This window comes from Drosophila sulfurigaster, chromosome 3, assembly GCF_023558435.1.
Source record: "Drosophila sulfurigaster albostrigata strain 15112-1811.04 chromosome 3, ASM2355843v2, whole genome shotgun sequence".
NCBI classification, from domain to species: Eukaryota; Metazoa; Arthropoda; class Insecta; order Diptera; family Drosophilidae; genus Drosophila; species Drosophila sulfurigaster.
The window spans coordinates 7,033,917-7,053,196 of record NC_084883.1 but is presented as its reverse complement, the minus strand read 5'-3'; the positions used below and the strand labels follow the sequence as shown (position 1 = coordinate 7,053,196).

The 19,280-nt window shown below is 38.0% G+C and overlaps 1 protein-coding gene across 1 annotated transcript; it reads right to left on the bottom strand.

The window, feature by feature from the left end:
- Nucleotides 1-15,083: 15,083 nt before the first annotated feature.
- On the bottom strand, nucleotides 15,084-18,213 carry LOC133843694 (protein gooseberry). The gene is made up of 2 exons (XM_062277343.1): nucleotides 17,724-18,213; nucleotides 15,084-16,567 (listed from the first exon to the last, which is right to left on the bottom strand). The coding sequence occupies exons 1-2, from the start codon at nucleotides 17,776-17,778 to the stop codon at nucleotides 15,291-15,293; spliced, it is 1,332 nt and encodes a 443-aa protein (XP_062133327.1). The 5' UTR covers nucleotides 17,779-18,213; the 3' UTR covers nucleotides 15,084-15,290.
- Nucleotides 18,214-19,280: the final 1,067 nt, after the last annotated feature.

Below are 19,280 nucleotides of genomic sequence, written 5' to 3'. Positions count from 1 at the left end.
CTCATAATGTGAAAGTGCGGCCCATTTGCAAATGGTCGCAAGCGCCATCTATCGACAATTCATTTATTTACTTTAGTTTCCAATTGCAGCCACTAGATGCGACACTTCAACTTCATTGTAAGCTGAAGCAACACTGCACATTGGGATGAAATGCCTTTATTTTGGTCAAAACCTAAAAATTTCATCTTAATATATCAATAATGTTACAATTATTTCAAGCTTAGAAAAGTCCCTAGACATCGAAAATATTTAATTTTATTGTGCAGCCCTCGACTTGCACCAGGCGTGTTAGTTTCGTAAACTGGTGTTAAATATATGAAATTCTTGAATTTAGCACATTAAATGTTAGATTCAACATATAATTTATATATATATTTTATTGTGCAGCCCTCGACTTGCACCAGCCGTGTTAGTTTCGTAAACTGGTGTTAAATATATGAAATTCTTGAATTTAGCACATTAAATGTTAGATTCAACATATAATTTTAATAAAATGGTTTGCTGAAATAAAACTAATACAACTAAAATAAGTTCTTTCTTTCTATTTTATATCAAACCAATTTAAGCGACGTTGCCAAATAATAAGTAATCTCTTTTAATGTACATCAAATTTTAAAATTATTTAAATTAGATTTCTTGGAATTCATCGTCCATTTTTGGACTGAACAAATTATCATATTGCTTGCGATATAACATTGCGCATAATAATTTAATATTTCGTTAGTGAGTTTTTTGTGCGATTAACTTACTAACGCTAGACATCAGGGATAAGTACAAATGTGAACAGACTGTGCAACCCAAAAATTAAGTCTGGTTAACCCTGCAACCTAAAAATAATTAGACGTATGATGAAAACAATGCAGTAACTTATTGTTGGCAATGTGGTAAGTAGGAGGTATTGACGATGAGGCGCAACAAATTTCCCGATCGGCAGATGTGCGACTCCAACTCAGGGGATACAATGGGATTGCGTACGCCGTCGCTAATCTAAGGTAAATGCACAATATGCAGCATTCATTTACGAGCTATTGAGCCTCGGCATTCGGATCGAGCATATGCGCAAAGGGATCTGCGATCCTTTCGGTCAGAGCCTGTGCCAATCGGAACTAATTGTGCCGACAATAAAATCATTTGCTCAGTGCCAAGTCGGACGTAGGACATGCGATGTGTGAAGTTAAATCCTATCACGGAGCTAATAAGTTAGCCAGACAGCAAGAGAGAGGAAAATATTGAGAGCGAGCGAGAAAGAAAGAGACAGAAGGGGAGTTGCAGGAAAGTGCTGTACAAAAATTCCATTTTAGTGTCATTTTCGAGAGATTTGCGTCTTTTATTTTATTTATTGTTGGTTGTTTTAACGCAAATAGCAAACATCCCACAAAAAAAAGTAAAAACGAAATGCGACGAACGCGTGACAGGATGATCGCCAAAGGACGAACGATGACTATTCATAAGGACTGGGCGCAAAATGGCGATTCGTTTCGCCGTCTTGTCATGTTCGCCGAGCTCTGTCTGCAGCTTGGGTGTGTTCCTGTCACCATTGTCAACCGATCGTAGTCTATTCGTCTCTCTCCTACTCTCATCTCTCTTCACTCTCTGTAGCTTGGCTGCTCGCACCAGTTGATCTTATAGTTATAGCTCGTACTATTTGGACACGGGAGAAGAATGAATGTAATTTGATATGGTACTAAGCATTTTAAATCAGTTTGGCTTGCTTAAATGATGACGATGAATAGTAAGAGTATGAGTATCTGAAAGTCTATGCTGATTAATATATGTATTTGTTTTTTATAGTAAGAATTTTTATTTTTCTGATTATTAAATTTCATTGAACACAAGAGATTGACATAATAAAGTTCTATAAATGATTTACAATGTCCTCAATTTTTGTTTAGAGTAATAAATCTTTACATTGAGTTTGTACTAAAAATACCATTAAAATTATCGGCTTACCTCATTATGTCTTAAGCTAAGGCAACAACTTGACAGGTTTTGCTTTTAAGTACTGACTTCAGGGTTATTATTGCTAATTAAAATTTTTCGAAAATAATACTTAATATTCATAATAAACTATTAAAAATAAATTGACTTTAAACAGTTTTTTCTTCTTTAAATAAAATTAAACGGCTAATTATATGTATTATTTTTATTTATGTTATTATTTGAATATGTTTTTATGATAATGCAGCTTGAAAGGTTTTGCTTTTAAGTATTTTTTTACCAATTGACCTTAAGCATGTTATTACTCGATTGGACTTATTGCAAATCAATATTTAATACTTGAAGAAAGTTTTAGTTCAATACACAAGATGAACATTGAACTAAATTATTTCTGTCTGACTTTTGTGCAATGTCAAAAAGTACTCGAAACATAGAAACGAACAACGCTCAGCATCACAGTCTTGTTTTTCTTATTTTTTCTCGTAGCGTCTTATATTGTCAACAACAAGTAAAACTTACTTGTTACTTATTAACTTTAGCTGAACTATTCGACTTGGCCGTGCTCAAGTTCATGTTACTAATTAAAAGCTCACATCGTAAAATTCGCTCTTTGACAATGTTCACTGCCCGCTCCCACCTTAAGCCCAACTGATATTCTCTGTGTATGTTCCCTTAAAGAGTGGCCAGCATCCTTTCATTGGGTCAACCATAGATGCCCTAATGGAGAGTGTAAAGGGCATGCAGCAGATATCATCAATTAGAGGCGATGACGTCTGTATTTTCGAATCCACCCACACAACACACATCTACAGCTTTTCCTTGCGGCTGCATTCATTACCCAAAAAGAAAAAATTTTCCTTTTTGGTCAACTGACTGCACACAAAGCCTGCATTGAAATTGGCATTTCGAGTTGGCTGGTTTTTTCAATTTTGGATTTTTCTTTAGTTGCACAAATATATGTATATCTCGTTGTTCGGTGTAGAACAGTAATCGATAAGGATTTCAAATGAATTTATTGTTGTGAGAGCTTAAATACTAATGCCTAAAACAAGGTATTTAGAGCAATCAATCGTAATCGTAATGGGTATCAACTTTGCTAATCGGACGTCAGCAGAGTTGAGGACAGAAAGGCAGCCACATCAACGGCTCACGTTGCATGTACAGTGAGTGCTGTCTGTGCTCGCCTTGGGGGCAAGCGCAGCATCAGATACAGATACAAGTAACCGAAAGACTTCATCGCGAATGTGTGTGGACGGAGCGTAGTACGAGTAGGTTGATATCTTGGCTTTCTGTGTGTAAGTGATTCAGTGATTCATAAGCCAGCCAGCTGCTCTCCTATGATCACCTAGGGCAATATATCTTTTGTTGTCCGTTCTGTTGATCATGTCGATTGCCTGCCGATATGAATATAAAAATGGGCGAGTATTGAGCTTATTTGTCGGCTCAACTACAAAGCAAAAGTCTAACGGCAATTTACTAACTTTCAGCTGCTTTGATCACAGATCCACGATCATCGCAACTGCAACTGCAACTGCAACATCAGCTTATGATCTTGATCTTGGAGAAATGACTCTGTTTTTGCTAGTTTCATACAAGTGTCTATCTATTTCTAACTGTAGTCCATTTTAAAGTACATTAAATTCACATTAAATGTGACTTAAAGGCAATAAAAAATCTTTAACTAATCATATTCTTGAAGCTTTATATTATTGACTTGATAAGGTTCATTTAATTCCAGTTTTAGTTGTTCGAATTGATGTTGAAAGTCAATTATTAGTTGAATCCTATAACTCTCTACTTAAAGCAAGCATCTGTCTAGGTTTTAGTATTTTATTAGTATACCCGATACCCATAGGGGTTATAAAGGGGTATTTCAACTTTTAGAGCCCACTATATGTAACAGGCAGAAAGAGGACACATAAACTGAAGATTTTTATGTCCGTCTGTCTGTCCGTCCTTAATGTTATTGAATAAAAGATGTTGATACAAACGTATATTTTTTATATATTGTGTATGTTAAATCAGTAATTGTATTTTTGGTATATAAATTTGGTATATTTTAAAGGTAATCCACATTGATACAGTTTTTCTCTTGATGTAAATGATTAGCTGGTGTTTCACAGTTGAGCCAACTCTAATGTAGCTTTCTTTCTTAGCTTAGATATGTCTTACATTAACATTAAATGTGTCTTAAAATATCATTCACTTATTACCGTAGCTAGTGAATTCGCAATATAAATTTTATTAAAAGATTTTAGGTTCCAATTGAATTAGTAATTTGCTTCAATTGAATTTTAACTGCAAGCAACTCAATTAGAGTTAATTCTCTGCTTCCATTTAATTCGATATGGAAAGTGCTGGATTTATTTAGCTCTACCGGATGTTGGAATGTGAAGCTGATTACATAGTTGATAAGATGCGTTGTTAATAGATGAAGAGAGCAGCTTATACTGCATGACCAAGTGAAATTCGTTGCACCCAAGGGGGCGACAGGATGCTCGGCTGCAGACGACCGAAGGATTCTTGGTCAGTATGCCAAAGGAATCTTCGCCGAGCGATACGCATCTAAGATTGCGTCCTGCTTGCTTGGATAAGCTGTAAATCCAATAAAGCCAATAAATATTGCCAAAACTGTAGCGTGCTCAGCGCTTTGTGAGTGCCAGGATCAGAAGATCAGCAGATCAATGCCGAACAGGTTGATGTTGCTGCCTGCTTCAACAAAGGTGCAAGAAATTGTGTCAGTGTCCTTTTGTCAGTGCTCTGGCACAACATGAAATGACTTTTGGGCTACGTGGGCGTTTACTCGACTTAGCAGCGGCTTCAGCGTGTAATCCAAATTCAATCGGCTCATGTGGGTCGAAGTTGAAGTCGAACGCGATGTCGATGTCGAAAAGGGATCAGTGTCCGCTCTCACGCTGTAGTAAAACCTTGATGAGTTCATCTTTGAGACCTGCCCTTCAGCTCTTTCTTTTGCCCGAGTCAGCTCTTGAACTTGACCGTTTTTAAATGTTGTTGCTTTTGTCGCCTACCCGGGACTCCCTCCCGACTGTTGACTACCGACTACCAACTACTACTATATAGACTACTTTATGCCTGCTGAGTGCCTGTGCATGTGAATGTGGATGTGTGTGTGGAAAACAAGAGAAACAAGTGCACAAGGAAAATGTGCCACACGCGCAACTCACGCTCACACACGCTTGGCCAAATAAATAAATAAATTGTAATCTGCTTTGGTGTTTGATTCGAATCAATATGCGGCCACGCCCATCCTGCGCTCTTCTTAGCCGGCTTCCATTCCAAACTCAATGCCAATTCGCTGACTTTTGTTGGCTAAAACGAGACCCAGAGTTAAGCTTGGCCTGCGGCTCAGCCAACTCAACGTTTGACAACATGCCGTTTTCTGGTCTGGTTGATCTATATAATCGGATATTGATTTCAACAGAATTCTGCACATACACACACTCGCGCATACACACATATGCATTGTTCTTAGGTGTTGAACTTGTTGTTGCAGCCAACGGCTTAATAATTTGAGCGAAATAATATTTTGGTTGATTTTTGATTTTGTGACAATTTATGGATTAACTTTTTGTGACTTCTCTGTTTATGTTGCCATTGTGTGTGCAAAAAAAAACATATCAAATACTCGTAACTTATGAATGACATTTTTTAAAAATCATCAACCGAATAAATAACTCACTTTAATATTCAAAAATAAAAGAAGAAATAGAATTTGTATCATTTAATTTCATTTAACTGCAAATATTAATATTTTACCATATAAAAATAATCAACCAAATAAATGTTTTACTAACATTAAAATGCAAAAATAAATTTAAATAATATAATTTATATAAAGAATTTCCGATTAATCCAAGCAGTGTTTCAGTTTTCAATTTTAATTAGCATATTAAGAAATAATTATTTTTTATTTTGCACAAGCGTTCATTCAGGGATTTAAGCTGATTCCATCCATATTTAAAATATCTTTTTAGTTGGCAATAAGTAATAGATTCCTAAAATAATATTATTTATCCTTAAAACTATATGTTTTTTGCATGATACTTGAATAATTTGCTGATTAATAAACTGAATTTTAAGATGTACGAAAAAATATGATATATAATGTTATTATGTGGCATATGTGAATAATCCAAATAATAAACTGAAAACATTTTTTTCAGAACCCATAAAAAAATATTTAAATTTAATATATTTTTTAAGTAAAACCGTTAATTTCCCTTAACATACTTAAGTTGTTCTATCATCCTATTCTTAAAACAATATTTATTTTGCAGGACATTAATTGGAATTTCTTGATTAATAAGCTGCATTTTATGAAGCCAATCTCATTTGATATGTCTACTCAAAATCAGAAATGCCACCATTTCATTTCATTTTGTATAGCTTAAAAGTCATAGAAATTTGCAATTCAATATGGCTGACAACCCTTGTGAATCTATATAGGGAATCATAGTTCATAGTGGAATCCTTGGTCACACCAAGCGTTTATAAGTGCCAAAAGCAAATATCCACCGAGCAGATCAAAATGAGCGTTAAAATAATCCATCTTCGCGCTAAGCAAGCTGCACAATTCCCCCTCCTGACACACAGGAGTACAGAGGACTCTCCTAAGCGACTGCGAAGCCAGCTGCAGAGTGAGGCGGACGAAAAATAAAAAAAAGCGAAAAGTGTCAAAAATGTTTCACTTTGGATATGTTGAAAAATAATGGCAAAGCAGCAAATGAAATAGAATGGAACAGTCACAATCACAGTCGCAGTCATAGTCGCAGTGTGTGGACCTCTTTGCAGCCACGATGTTTGGCCACGCTTCACGCCAATTTGCTCGCCTATCAACGTCGACATCGCCATCGACATCGACTATATCCTCGCCATATCGCAGCCATGCCCAGCTGATGATCAATGGTGGTGGTGCTGCTTCAAATGGTGGTGGTCGCTTGTTCCTATTTCCCGGATTCTAGAGTTGTCAATGCGTCTGCTTTACCAGATTTCAGTTTGGCAATTGCTTTTTCCACTACATCCCTTTTCCTGTCCCTGCTCCCTTCAGTTGCTCTATCTCACTCTCTTCTTCCGTTGGGCCGCCATGAGAACCGCTTTCATATAATTCATTTAAATGATTGGGTTGTTTGCATTGTGTTTGAGCGAGCTGCGAAAACTCGTTTTTCAATATTCTTCCCAGCGATATTTTTGCAAATAATGGATTCTGATTTTTCTCATTTGAAAATCCATTGTATATTTCGATGGGTCGAAAAGTGATGGAAACCATTTAACAAACTCTCTAAACTCTAGTTTAGTTTTTTATTTTAGAAATGTAACATTTATGTAGCTAATATAATTAAATTTTACTAAAAATTGTTTAAGCAGTTTTGTTTTATATTTGTTATTTTAAAACATCATTTCAAAATGTAAAATGTAAGTTAAAATTTATGAACGTTTTGAAATTATATTTTATTATTTATGAAAAAAAAAAATGAATTGCAATTTTAACCATTTCTTTGCTGTCGTGCGAAATTAATGTAATTTATTTACTTTTTATATGTTATGTTTGAATGATTAAAATAAATGTTCCAACTAAAATCGTATTAGTTTGTGTTGAATGACTATATAATTTTTAATATATTTGTAATAATGAGCTGAATATCTGGCCAAAGCGCATCTAATTGAAGATCAGACATAAAAAGCCTTTTTGAAAGAAATTACAAACAATTGACATAATAACAAACAACGAACGCGACGCGCCGTGTGTTCCAATCAAAACCTAAAGATAAAGAAAACTTTAAACGAAGTCAGAGTACTCGGTTACAATACTTACAATTATTGTACAATGTCAGTTGGCGCATTTGCCGGCAAAAGATCAAAGGGAAGTCACAAAAGCTGCGCTCTGCGAGAGGCGAGAGAAAAGAAAAATCACACAAATTTAACTGGCCAACACTCGCAGTAATACAGTGTTAGTAACACTAACAATAATAATAAAAATAAAAATAATAAAATATGTATAAGCCAAGGCAAAAAAAAATATGTAATAATAATCTACTGCAGAAACAGACTCTGTGGCGACTTTCCCAAGCTATATGCAAATATATCATTGCGGCTAGTTACCCTGATGGATGGTACAGCCAAATGGCCCATGAGTCATAGACGAAGACGAAGCGAAGACGAAGTTTCCAGCATGGAGAGCAGGTACGACACCAAAGTTACGGTTTGATCACAAGTTGAGCGTAAAATATGCTAAAGATCAGCGAGTGTCAGCAGCAGTGTGTGTATGTGTGTCTGTGTCTCGAAATGAGCGTAAAATGATCAAAGAATCTTCGCGCGCTATACCAATCCATGGAAGAAGAACACTATGTCCCATTCTTCAGCAACTCCATGGCGATCTCGCATATTCCACGGCTGGCTACGTGTGCGCATTTTGCAAAATAACATTCAATTTGTGCAACCTGATCAAGCAATTTCATCAACTGATCGAGCCATCGATCGCGTATTGTTGCAATAAAAGAACCTAGCATAATCACATTTCCCCCAAAAAGGAGGTTTCCTCTCCCTCTCTTTCTTCTGCTGTCTTCGAGCAGATTTAACGCTCGCTTAAACTCTCGATCAGCAATCGCAGCATGTTCGCAGCTCAAAGCAGTTCGCCGACGGCTGTGCCACCATCAGTGATGAAATTACAATGTTGCCACTTTGATCATTTCTACAATTGGCCTCAACAACAACAATACAGCTACAGTAAAGGCAAAAGCAACGGCAACAGGAAAATAACAACAACAATTTGGCGCAGACAGGTTGGCTGCCGCTTTCTAGCCAGGTGCCAGTTGAATTGACCATGAGTGGAGCTTGCAGCTTGCAGCATGCAGCACACAGCTGCAAACATTATAAAGTTGTTCCTTCTTTTTACTGTGCTTCTTATTGAATTATAATGCTATTTGGTTGCGACTTGCAACTACGTCATCAACAGGCCCAGACTCTGTGGTACCACAGATCGCCTCGGGTGACTCTCCAAACTGATTGTTAAGGTCTCTGCTCAGCTCAGAGACGATATAAAGACATTGCAATGGTCAATTTACGTTAGCGCAACTGAACTGCATACAAGCAGACAACATTGTGGCAGGAGTTCTTTGGCTGAAAGTACCGTTTCAAGAACATTGAACGACTTCAAAGTCTTACTTATGAATTCCTTAAAATTCGACAATAAAAGATTTAAAATCAAGACATCAAATAATTATTACTTATGCTAGCCTAAAAGTTATAATCAAATCTTAAGGCTACAGTCGAGTATTCCGATTACCATATTCAAAAAAGTACTTATACATATGTTTTAATATTCTTTCTAAATGAACATCTCACTCGAATCTCTCAATTCAGCAAATGACAATTGTTTTGTATTATAAAATTATATACGTCCGAAACAAATCATATTTTTATTCAAAACTGCTCGCTTAGAACATATCCTGATCCTATCCAAAAGAATGCTTACATGTTAGCATTGTAACAATGTTAATAGGGTTGATTAAACGTTAATTAAACAATTGAATTGAAGTTAAACATTATCAATAAAGTTAATCTTGATAAAAATGATTTGAATAAAATAACGACACAAGAGCGTATATAGTTGCAATGACACCGTACAAATAATTGTCTATGTTCGAACGAGTTATGACATCCAAATTGACATTGTAAAATAATTGCTTTAAACTATGTTAATAAAGAATTAATTAATTATTATTATTTAATTTATTTTTATAAACACTCCAAATATATAGTTCTAGCTCTGAGACTCTTTCATAAATAAGAGGACATACCAACAGGCAGCTATTTGATCTAAAATAATAAACTGATTAAAGCAAAGATTGCGTGCTTAAGGCGTTTTTTTTTTTTTTAGCTTCAATTCACACTTCACTTTAAATACTCGTAAACAAATATGAAAATACGCTTGCCAAATTTTGATAGATCAACAAGATGGCTAAGTAGCCGACAGACCAGTTTGTGTCTGTGGCACAATTGTGCGTGGCCAATTGCATGTGGCCAATCAGAAATGCAACCGTTAATTGCCACCACATCGCGATGTGGTAGCCGATCTCAACTAAATAAACATGTACGGTCAATATGACAGCCACAGACAATTTACAAGTGTTGAGGATGTTGATGAAATTTTCCGCTAATTTTTCACGTACTCATTCGCTTATTTGAACCACACGCCAAAATTACAAAAAGAAGATGAAAACAGAAAACCACAACAACAAAATATATTTATCATATATTCATTAAAAATTATTTACGTATATTAAATAGCGCAACCAACAAAAAAAAAAAACTAAGCCTCATCGTTGAGGAAGTGAAGGTGCGAGCGGGACAGCAGATATTTTGGGTGCAGCGAGCGTTGATAAAGCATCAAGACCAATCTGATAAGGAACGCTTTAAATTCCGTTACGTAACGCAAATTTAGAGCATAACAATTGCAATGTGAGTGTGTGAAGGAGACAGATACAGTAATACGTTTGGTTCACACTGCGCTCTCTCTCTTTCTCTCTGCGTTTTACCTTTTGGTGTCTCGACTGCGCTCTGCTTCCTCTTTAACACCGCAAAACGCCCAAAGGCGATTTACGCATGAATTTTGATCGATTCGTGTTGAAAATTTGATAAGCCTGGCGTTTGTGTTTGTGTGTTGCTCATATGAGCTATGCAATAACGCCAGAAGCGATATGTTGTACTTCCTCTATAGAGGTGGGGTTAAAGCGTGAGCAAAGAATTATGCAGCAGGTGGCGGAAACTGAGAGGAACTCCCGAGATGTGCATTATATGTAAGTAAATATTTTCATAGTCTAGAAGGTTCTTTTCGAACTTATATTTTAAGCTTTTAAAATATTTTAGCAAAATCAATAATGAAGTAACTTACTTTATATCTGTGATTTTATTTTATAATAATAATATAGCACTGAAAAATTTATAGGGTTTAAATATTAAATAACATAAAATTTCGAATCAAACTGAAAAATTAAATTTATTTCATTTGTTTTTGATTTAGGATGTTATTTTTTTTAGGAATAATGTATCTATATTATCCACTTTTACAATATAAGAAAAAATACAGTTGTACAATTTTTATATCATACAGCATTATATAGGATACAAAATTTTAAATAGTTATAATTTTTAGTGAGTGCTTTGTACAAAAATAAAAATTGACGACCTCCCTATATAGAGTGCTAGAAATATATTAGAATATTAAGATTAGATAATTATACAATTCCTATAAATATAATTATCTAATATTAATATTCTAATATATTTCTAGCACTCTATATAAGGAGATCTGATCTGATTTTATTTATTAGACTAAATAACTGATGAACTGAAAATTAAACAAAATAAAATTACCATATTAAAAAGATATACATATACAGTAAGGACGAATTAAAAAAAAAGTTATTTGGACTTTTGAGAATTAACTGAAATTCGAAATGCCAAAATGGTTCCCACAATTTGCGAACTGCTCGTATTTCAACCCGACCGCAATTCCACAATTATAAACGCCTTCACACAAAAAACAAAAACAGCGCGTTGCCTCGTTCATCATGGCGATCAGAGCGATCATCAATCAAAACGTGGCAATTGGAGACAAAGCGACTACATATTGCCGCCAGCTACTGTATACAGCAACAGCTACAGCTACAGCTACAGCCACAGATTCAGCCAATATTCTCAGTTCTGGGCCACACAGGAAGTTGGCCAAAAACAAAATTTGCAGGCTACCGACTTGATCCCAGTGCAACTATCAACAAGTAAGAAAGCTACAGTCGAGTGTACTCGACTGTGAGATACCCGCTACCCATTTTGAATAAAAGCAATATATTTTGCGGTATTATTCTCAAAATATACCGAATATACTGCAAAAATACTAAAAAATATACCAAATGGTATATGTGGTATATCGATATAGTACCGCATTCAAAATATACCATAGACGGCACAATATACCAGATTGTCGGCCAAAGCAACTCAGACCCATAGTAAGTAGGCGTGTTTGCCCATACAAAAGTATTTCTTTAATTACTTCCACAATTTTTTTCTGATCGCAACCAAATTTTCAGGGATCATAACTACTATAGCTATTACTGTATATACAAAAATTCGTAACTCTAGCTTTAAAATTACGCTTGTTATTCGATTTTTTTGATTTGCAGAGGCGGAAGTGGGCGTGGCAAAAATTTGAAACAAACTTCATCTGCGTGCAAACATAACAAATGCTGTCGAAAAAAAATTATAGCTCTATCTTTTATAGTCTCTGAGATCTAGGTGTTCATACGGACGGACGGACAGACGGACAGACACACAGACGGACAGACGGACAGACGGACATGGCTATATCGTCTCGGCTGTTGACGCTGATCAAGAATATATATACTTTATAGGTTCGGAGATGCCTCCTTCTAGCTGTTACATACATTTCCTGCCGGCACAAAGTTATAATACCCTTCTACCCTATGGGTAGCGGGTATAAAAACACATAAATCACGATCAGGCGATCGCTCAACAACGATCGGGAGGCCTTTCAACAGTTTTGTTCAAAGTGCCGCAGTAGGAAGACACTTTCTTGGTTGATGTCCGGCTCTTGACTTGCCACACAAATTAAATTTGTATAAAAATATCGAAGTTGGTGGGCTCACAGAGCACAGAAGATCTTGACTAAAGGACGCGGCAGTCAAAGGCAGGCTACTGTAAGGACAACGATGCCGAGCAATGAGATGAGAGAAAAGCGATCCATTATGATTGTCACAGTTGACACACATTATCACCCTTGTTGGGAAGAGCAGCAACCTGCGAAACCTGTCGTCGTTGCACTGGACCTGCCTGAGTTCTGGGTCCTGGGCCGGGGTTCGGGTACTAGCCCCGAGCGATATGAACTAATTGATGTTTTCATTTAGAGGCTCGCAGACGAGAAGTCTCGGCAGAGACGACAGAGTCAAATGTATTCATTCTAGGTGGTAAGTGCGACGCCCGCTGCGCACACATAATTGAGGGTCCTGCGGACAAGGGAGCTACCTAAACCACCCAAGAATGTCGTAAATAGTGCAGGTCCTACTCTCTCAGAGTCCCTCCCGCATTTTGTCAATGGCTTTGTCCACTCCTGTTTTGCTCAGCGAGAGAGCAAGAGAGTCGGCTCACAGGCTCTCATCTTTTTGCCAGGCCCACAAAGTCGGTATCTTGAAAGACTCTGACGATAACGTTGGTGGTCTTCTCTCTCTACTCGGGTGGCTCATATTTTGCGCATGTCCTTTTGTCAATTGCTCTATTTTGTTGCTTAGTGTCGGCTCTTTTTCAACAATTGACAATTTGGTAAATTATTTTCGTATTATCGAGTCCGCAGTTCGTGTTCTCAATTGTCTCTAATTGTTTAATTGTGAGCTCATGAGACAGGGCTTGTTGTGATCCAGTCACACACGGACAGGACTCTACTCTACTCTCGTCTTTGGTGGATCGGCCTATTGTTAGCTTGTCTGTTTAGGGGACATTGTGCTGTATGAGTTTGAGGAATTAACGGCTTGGGCTTGAACTTGTTGTGGCTCCTTGGACATGTCCACGTTCTTGTGTGTGGTCCACGTTTGTCACATTTCAAAAACTATTTGTAATGTTCTTAGCTCTTGTTGCCAGTATTGTAAGTAAGACAGGTATTTAGTTGTGTTAACTTCTAATGAGATAAAAGTGACAGTAAAGACTATCGAAATGAGTATGAAAAAAATGTAATACATTGGCTCCATACAATACATTTCCAGTACTTGTAATCAATCCATTATTTAAAATTTAAATAGAATAAAAATAATGTATTAATTATGGATAATAGTTCTTATATCTGAAATAGTATTTTGATTTTAATGCATGTTAAATATCGCGCCAACTTTCGCCCACGAAAATCTACAAAAACGAATAATAACCATATTTTAAAAGCAAGAGTCAGTTTTTGTGAGTGGTTTTTGGAAAAAATAAAAAACTTTAAAAATATAGACAAATAAAAAAAAATCCTGTACGTGGCGTTATTCTGTACTTTATGCTGTATTTGGAATGTAATGGAATATACGTTGGAATAGCTGTGTATATATTTCAGTATTTAAGGAATATAAAGTTAGTATATTTCAACGATAATGTCATCGTACTGTTTTACCCCTCGACGATTTTTTGATAAAATAAAGTGAGAAAGCAACAGTCGAGTGTACTGTGATATACCCTCTATCCAATTTGATTCAAGCAAAACAGCGCGGGATTATTCTAATAGCTTACCAAAATACTAATATTAATAGTAAATTTAGTATATTGGCATATATATATACTACATTAAACATATACAGCCAAAGCACCTAAGATCTCTAGTAAGTGGGCAAATTATCCAATACAAAAGTATTTCGGGTATCATAAATACTGTATATCGTCTCGGCTGTTGGCGCTGTTCAAGAATATATATATACTTTATAGGATAGGTGATGCCTTTTTCTGACTGTTGCATAAATTTCTTGCCGGCACAATGTTATAATACCCTTCTACCCTCTGGTTAGCGGGTATAAAAAGTATTAAGTATTGTTCCTAGACACAATTGTTAAGTAAATAAATTACTGCTAAATCTTAAAAAATGTAGAAATAGAAATAGAAATATTCATTATATTATTTCTGCAAATCATAAGAAAATATTATTTTCAAAAAACAAATACTCGTTCTGAATTTTTGATCCACTTTAAAAGTAACTAAGATGACTCAGTTTCTGAGGTATTTATTCTTTACTTCATGTTTATTAAATTTGTACTATTCATGAAAAATAATTTCTGATATTTTCATAGCTATATCGTTTTGCAAATAAATTAAAACAAACAAATAAAATAAATAATTCAAAATGATTTTCATCGGTATGTCTGATAATGCCCTCGTAAATCAATAACAAATGCTAATAAAAATAGAAAAACTAGTATGCTAATACTATAGATATTAATCATTCTGAAACCTGCCCTATCTATCTTCTTCAAAGAACAAATAGTGATTTGTAAATCAATGCGACTACAAGGGGGAAAATTCCATATTGAAATTGAAGAATGCAAGTGTTTTCTGAAGTAAATTTCCATAAAAAAGGACATTCAAGTGTGCTGTGATATTAATATTTATTTTGATTTCTGCTTTTTTTGCACTTATTTACTAGAACACTTAGCTTAACAATAAACTTATTCTAAACAGTCTCAAGCTCTTACAACTACTTATTGATCAGCTAATGAAACAAAAACAAAGTACAGAGGAATCTTAATCTACAAGATGAACTTAAAACTGGGAGTTGGATGCAGGTGCTGCTCAATGGCAAACTAGAAGCCAAAGTATGGATAAGCAGAAGCAGCTGGCACTACAGATGACTTCTGTTCAGCAGCAACGGACTGATGATAGCCACCCATGTGGTGGTTGCCACTCGCGGTTGGTGGGAAGAAGGAGCCAGCGAAGTTGTAGCTATCCCAGGATGATGGATGATGCGATCCAGAGGCGGCAGCGGAGGCGAACTGTGATCTCAGCTGCTCAGCGGAACTGGCTGCAGTGCTGGGCATGGAGTAGGCTGCAGCAGCTGAGACGCCAGTGGAGCCAGCATAGCTGCCACTGTTGGTGGCCATGCCATAGGCGGAGTTCATGAAGTTGCCACTGGCGACAGCCTGCGATTGCGATTGCGACTGCACTGGGCTGTGGGCAGCTGAGCTGCTGCCGCTGCTGCTGGCTGGTGACATGGAGGCCACAGAGCCACCATAGCCGGCATGTGTCTCATACGCAGCACCAGCTGCAGCTGGCCACGACTGTGAGCCATAGATGCCCATGCCCATGCCCATGTTAGGGGCAGTCGCGGCACTCGAGGCATATGCTGTGTTAGTAGAGCTGGCACCGAAGCTTGGCACTTGCTGGGTGTTCAGTTGCTTGCGCAAGCGAGCACGGCGGTTGGAGAACCACACCTGAACACGTGCCTCGGTGAGTCCTGTGCTCTGAGCCAACTCCTCGCGTGTGTACACATCCGGGTACTGAGTGCGAGCAAAGATGCGCTCCAGGGCATCGATCTGATCGTTGGAGAAGGTGGTGCGAGAGCGACGCTGCTTACGCTTCAGCTGCACGCTGGGCTCTGTGTCATCCTCGCTCTCGTCCTCACTACCAGCAGAAATGGCTCCGCCGCCCAAAATGCCATCGATGCTGTGGGAGCCAGTGCCAGGAGCCGCTCCAGAGCCGGAGGTGGCGCGCAGAAGACGTGAAATGGAGCTAACCGAGGGAGCATTCTGTTTGTCGCAAACTCCTGCCTCGATAAGCTTGGCACGGATTTCCCAACTGAAGATGCCGGGCTGAGACTGCTTCAACTCCTCAATTCTGGCCTCAATGTCGGGTGTGGCAACACGTGGCTTGCTGCCACCAATGACGCCTGGGCGAATGGAGCCCGTCTCCTGGAAGCGATTGAGGATCTTGGAGACGCAGCCGTGCGAAACGCGCAATTGTCGGGAGATAACGCACGGACGCACACCAGCTGCGGCCATTTCGACGATCTGACGACGAATGTGATTGGGCAAAGGACGACCATTAATGAAGACACCGCCAAGTTGATTGACGCGTCCTTGTCCTGCAAGAAGTAAACAAAAAGAAAACATATGTGATTAGTGCTGGAGGATCTTCGATAGATGATCTGCATAAGCTTGAGAGGATCGTTCTGTGAGTCTGCATGTGTGTGGGCAATTAACTTTTCTTCCCTGCTCGATTGAGCGGCAGTAAGTAATCCAATTATGCAGCATGCATTGTACGGCGTGGGTCGAGGATTAGTTGCAAGGATCAGTTCGCACGATCTATTGTTTTTTTTTGTTGGATTGAAAAATACGTTGGTCATTTGTCTGTCCAAAAGAATATAACAATGCGCAAATTGCCAATTTGCGTGGGCCAAAATTCTGCTCTGATAAAGAAAACATGAAACTACTATAAAGATGGCTTGGAAAATGCCGATCACTGTGCAGCTGTGTTGCCCATGTGCCCATGTGGACCATGCAATCAAATCAAACTAATAATCCAAGAAAGCTGAGAGACTGAGAGGCAGACAAACGAAGAGACAGACGGACGGACAGACAGACAGACGTCCAGCTGTGCCAGCTAATATCAGCAGTGTAGTGAGCATAAAAGGCCGGCCCCAAAAACCCCAAAGACTGTAACTCAGACTGAGTTGTAGTTGTTGTTGTTGTTGCTGTTGTTTTGGGGCGCTGACGTTGCTGCTACGTGATACACAAGACCCCGAACAGCAGACGCTGAGCCAAGATCAAAGCAACAGAGCCGACCCGACCTGACTGCAGAGTTTATACGAAGTGGAGACTGGAGATCGGAGACTCAAAACTGGAGGCTGCAGACTGAAAGGGAACAACAACACAGCACAACGAGCGCGCCAAAAAGTCTGCAAAGTCTGGAATGTTGTTGTTGTTGTTATTGGTGCTGTACTGTGCTGCAAGTTGCGATCACAATCAATAAGTCAAAAAGCTGATCATGATTGCTAGCACAGCTAGTGAACGGGTAATGATCTCTCGTTTTCCAAACCGACGAGGCGGCGGCGAAAGCGCTGCCCCTCAGCATCATGATGATGATCGGGCACATTTTCTACTCTTTGTCTATGGTACGTCTTGGTCTGGTCGTTTTGTACTTGTAATTGTGGTAATTGGTAATAGAGCGATGATGATCACCGTCTTGTATACCATATATGTACACATGTGTATGATATGTATGTTGTCGCGCATGCTTACCTTGGAAGGGATATCCAGCGAAATAGGGTGTCATATTGAGTGCTGATACAGCCATGATTTATTTGAATTGGTTTTGTGTAATCCGTTTGATCAGCCTATATAGCTGTTTAGTTGTAATGCACTAACACACTTCTCGAACAACTGCACAAATTTCTATTTCTATTTTTGTCAACGTATTTTTTTTCGTCAAGTTCTTTCAACTGATATTTTTCTGTTGTTGTTTGGCTAATACGCATGCGTAAAACTGCTGCTGCTGTTGCTTGATGCTGCTCGTTTGCTTGACAGCTCGAAACTGATTTTGAAACGGTCAGCAGCGAGACTAAAACGAATTTGTGAGATTCTCAGACGACGACTGCGACGGCGACGGCAGCGCTGCTGCATGCAGAACACAAACAAACAGAAACAAGTTTTTTTTTCTTGTTTTCGTTCACAGAACAAAAACAACAAACACCATAACCCACGCAACGAGGGTGGCAAGTGCGAGCGAGATGGCCATAGGCATGCACAGCGAGAGCCCAACACAGACGATCACTACCACGCCAAGAGTGCGAATAGCACAGCACTACGTGTTACTCTGCTGCTCTCTCTCGGTGTGTGTTAGAGCAGACGGCGCAGCTGTGCTAAAGAGAACCAATGAATACTCTTAGCATGGCTGCAATTTCATGTAGCGCCGCCCCATTTGATCTGATGCCTAGACTTAGTTTGTCTTCTAAGCGAATTTTGTATCTGGATCTCTCTACTGCATAAACATTATTTATATTCATTCGCATATTCGCTTGATTTGAAGTTATGCGCAACTAACTGCGCGACTCACATTTTGATATCTTTCCCAGGCAGTTAACTGTTCTTATTGTGGTTGTGGGTTTGCCTTTAGAGTACTTGTATTTTAAATTTCCGGTTAGTAGAGAGCCAAACTGCAAGGAGGTAGTCTAAATTATTTAAACTGTTTATGGCATTTATGGCTTTTGTTATAATATATGGGAAGAAAATACTTTTGTCCGCTCATTTTTCTACTTAAGTTAATCACATTTATCAAATTTTGAGTTATGATATTTTATTGAGATAATCTGAGTTTGAGGACAACACTTTTTAATCTAATTTCACTAATCAATTTAGATTTAACGACCACTTTTTTATTGTCCACCAATATTTAATGTTTAAATATGGGACTTCAAAGCGCTCTCGCCTGAATATTAAATATTTGCAAACCAAAAACCATAGATGAGTGAAGAAGAAAACATTAGAAACAAAACCCCCCATCACTGACGATGTTTTCGTTTTTTCTTTCGCCCAGCTTTCAAAATGGAATGCAAAAATATTATGCAGTGGCAGGCGACAGTAAAGGTTACCAGGATATTGTGGAATATGTGCCATAGCATCCACCCACATTCCACTGAGCAACAACAAGCAAAGTTGACAACGTCAACAGTTAACCTCGAAGTATCTTTATGCTCCCGTTGGGGCGTGGGATAGCTCACATTTTTTCCATTGTTTCCATGTACATAAGTTCCGAACGCCTTTGCAGATGCTTTTTGGCTAAAAAACAGTAAACGGCTT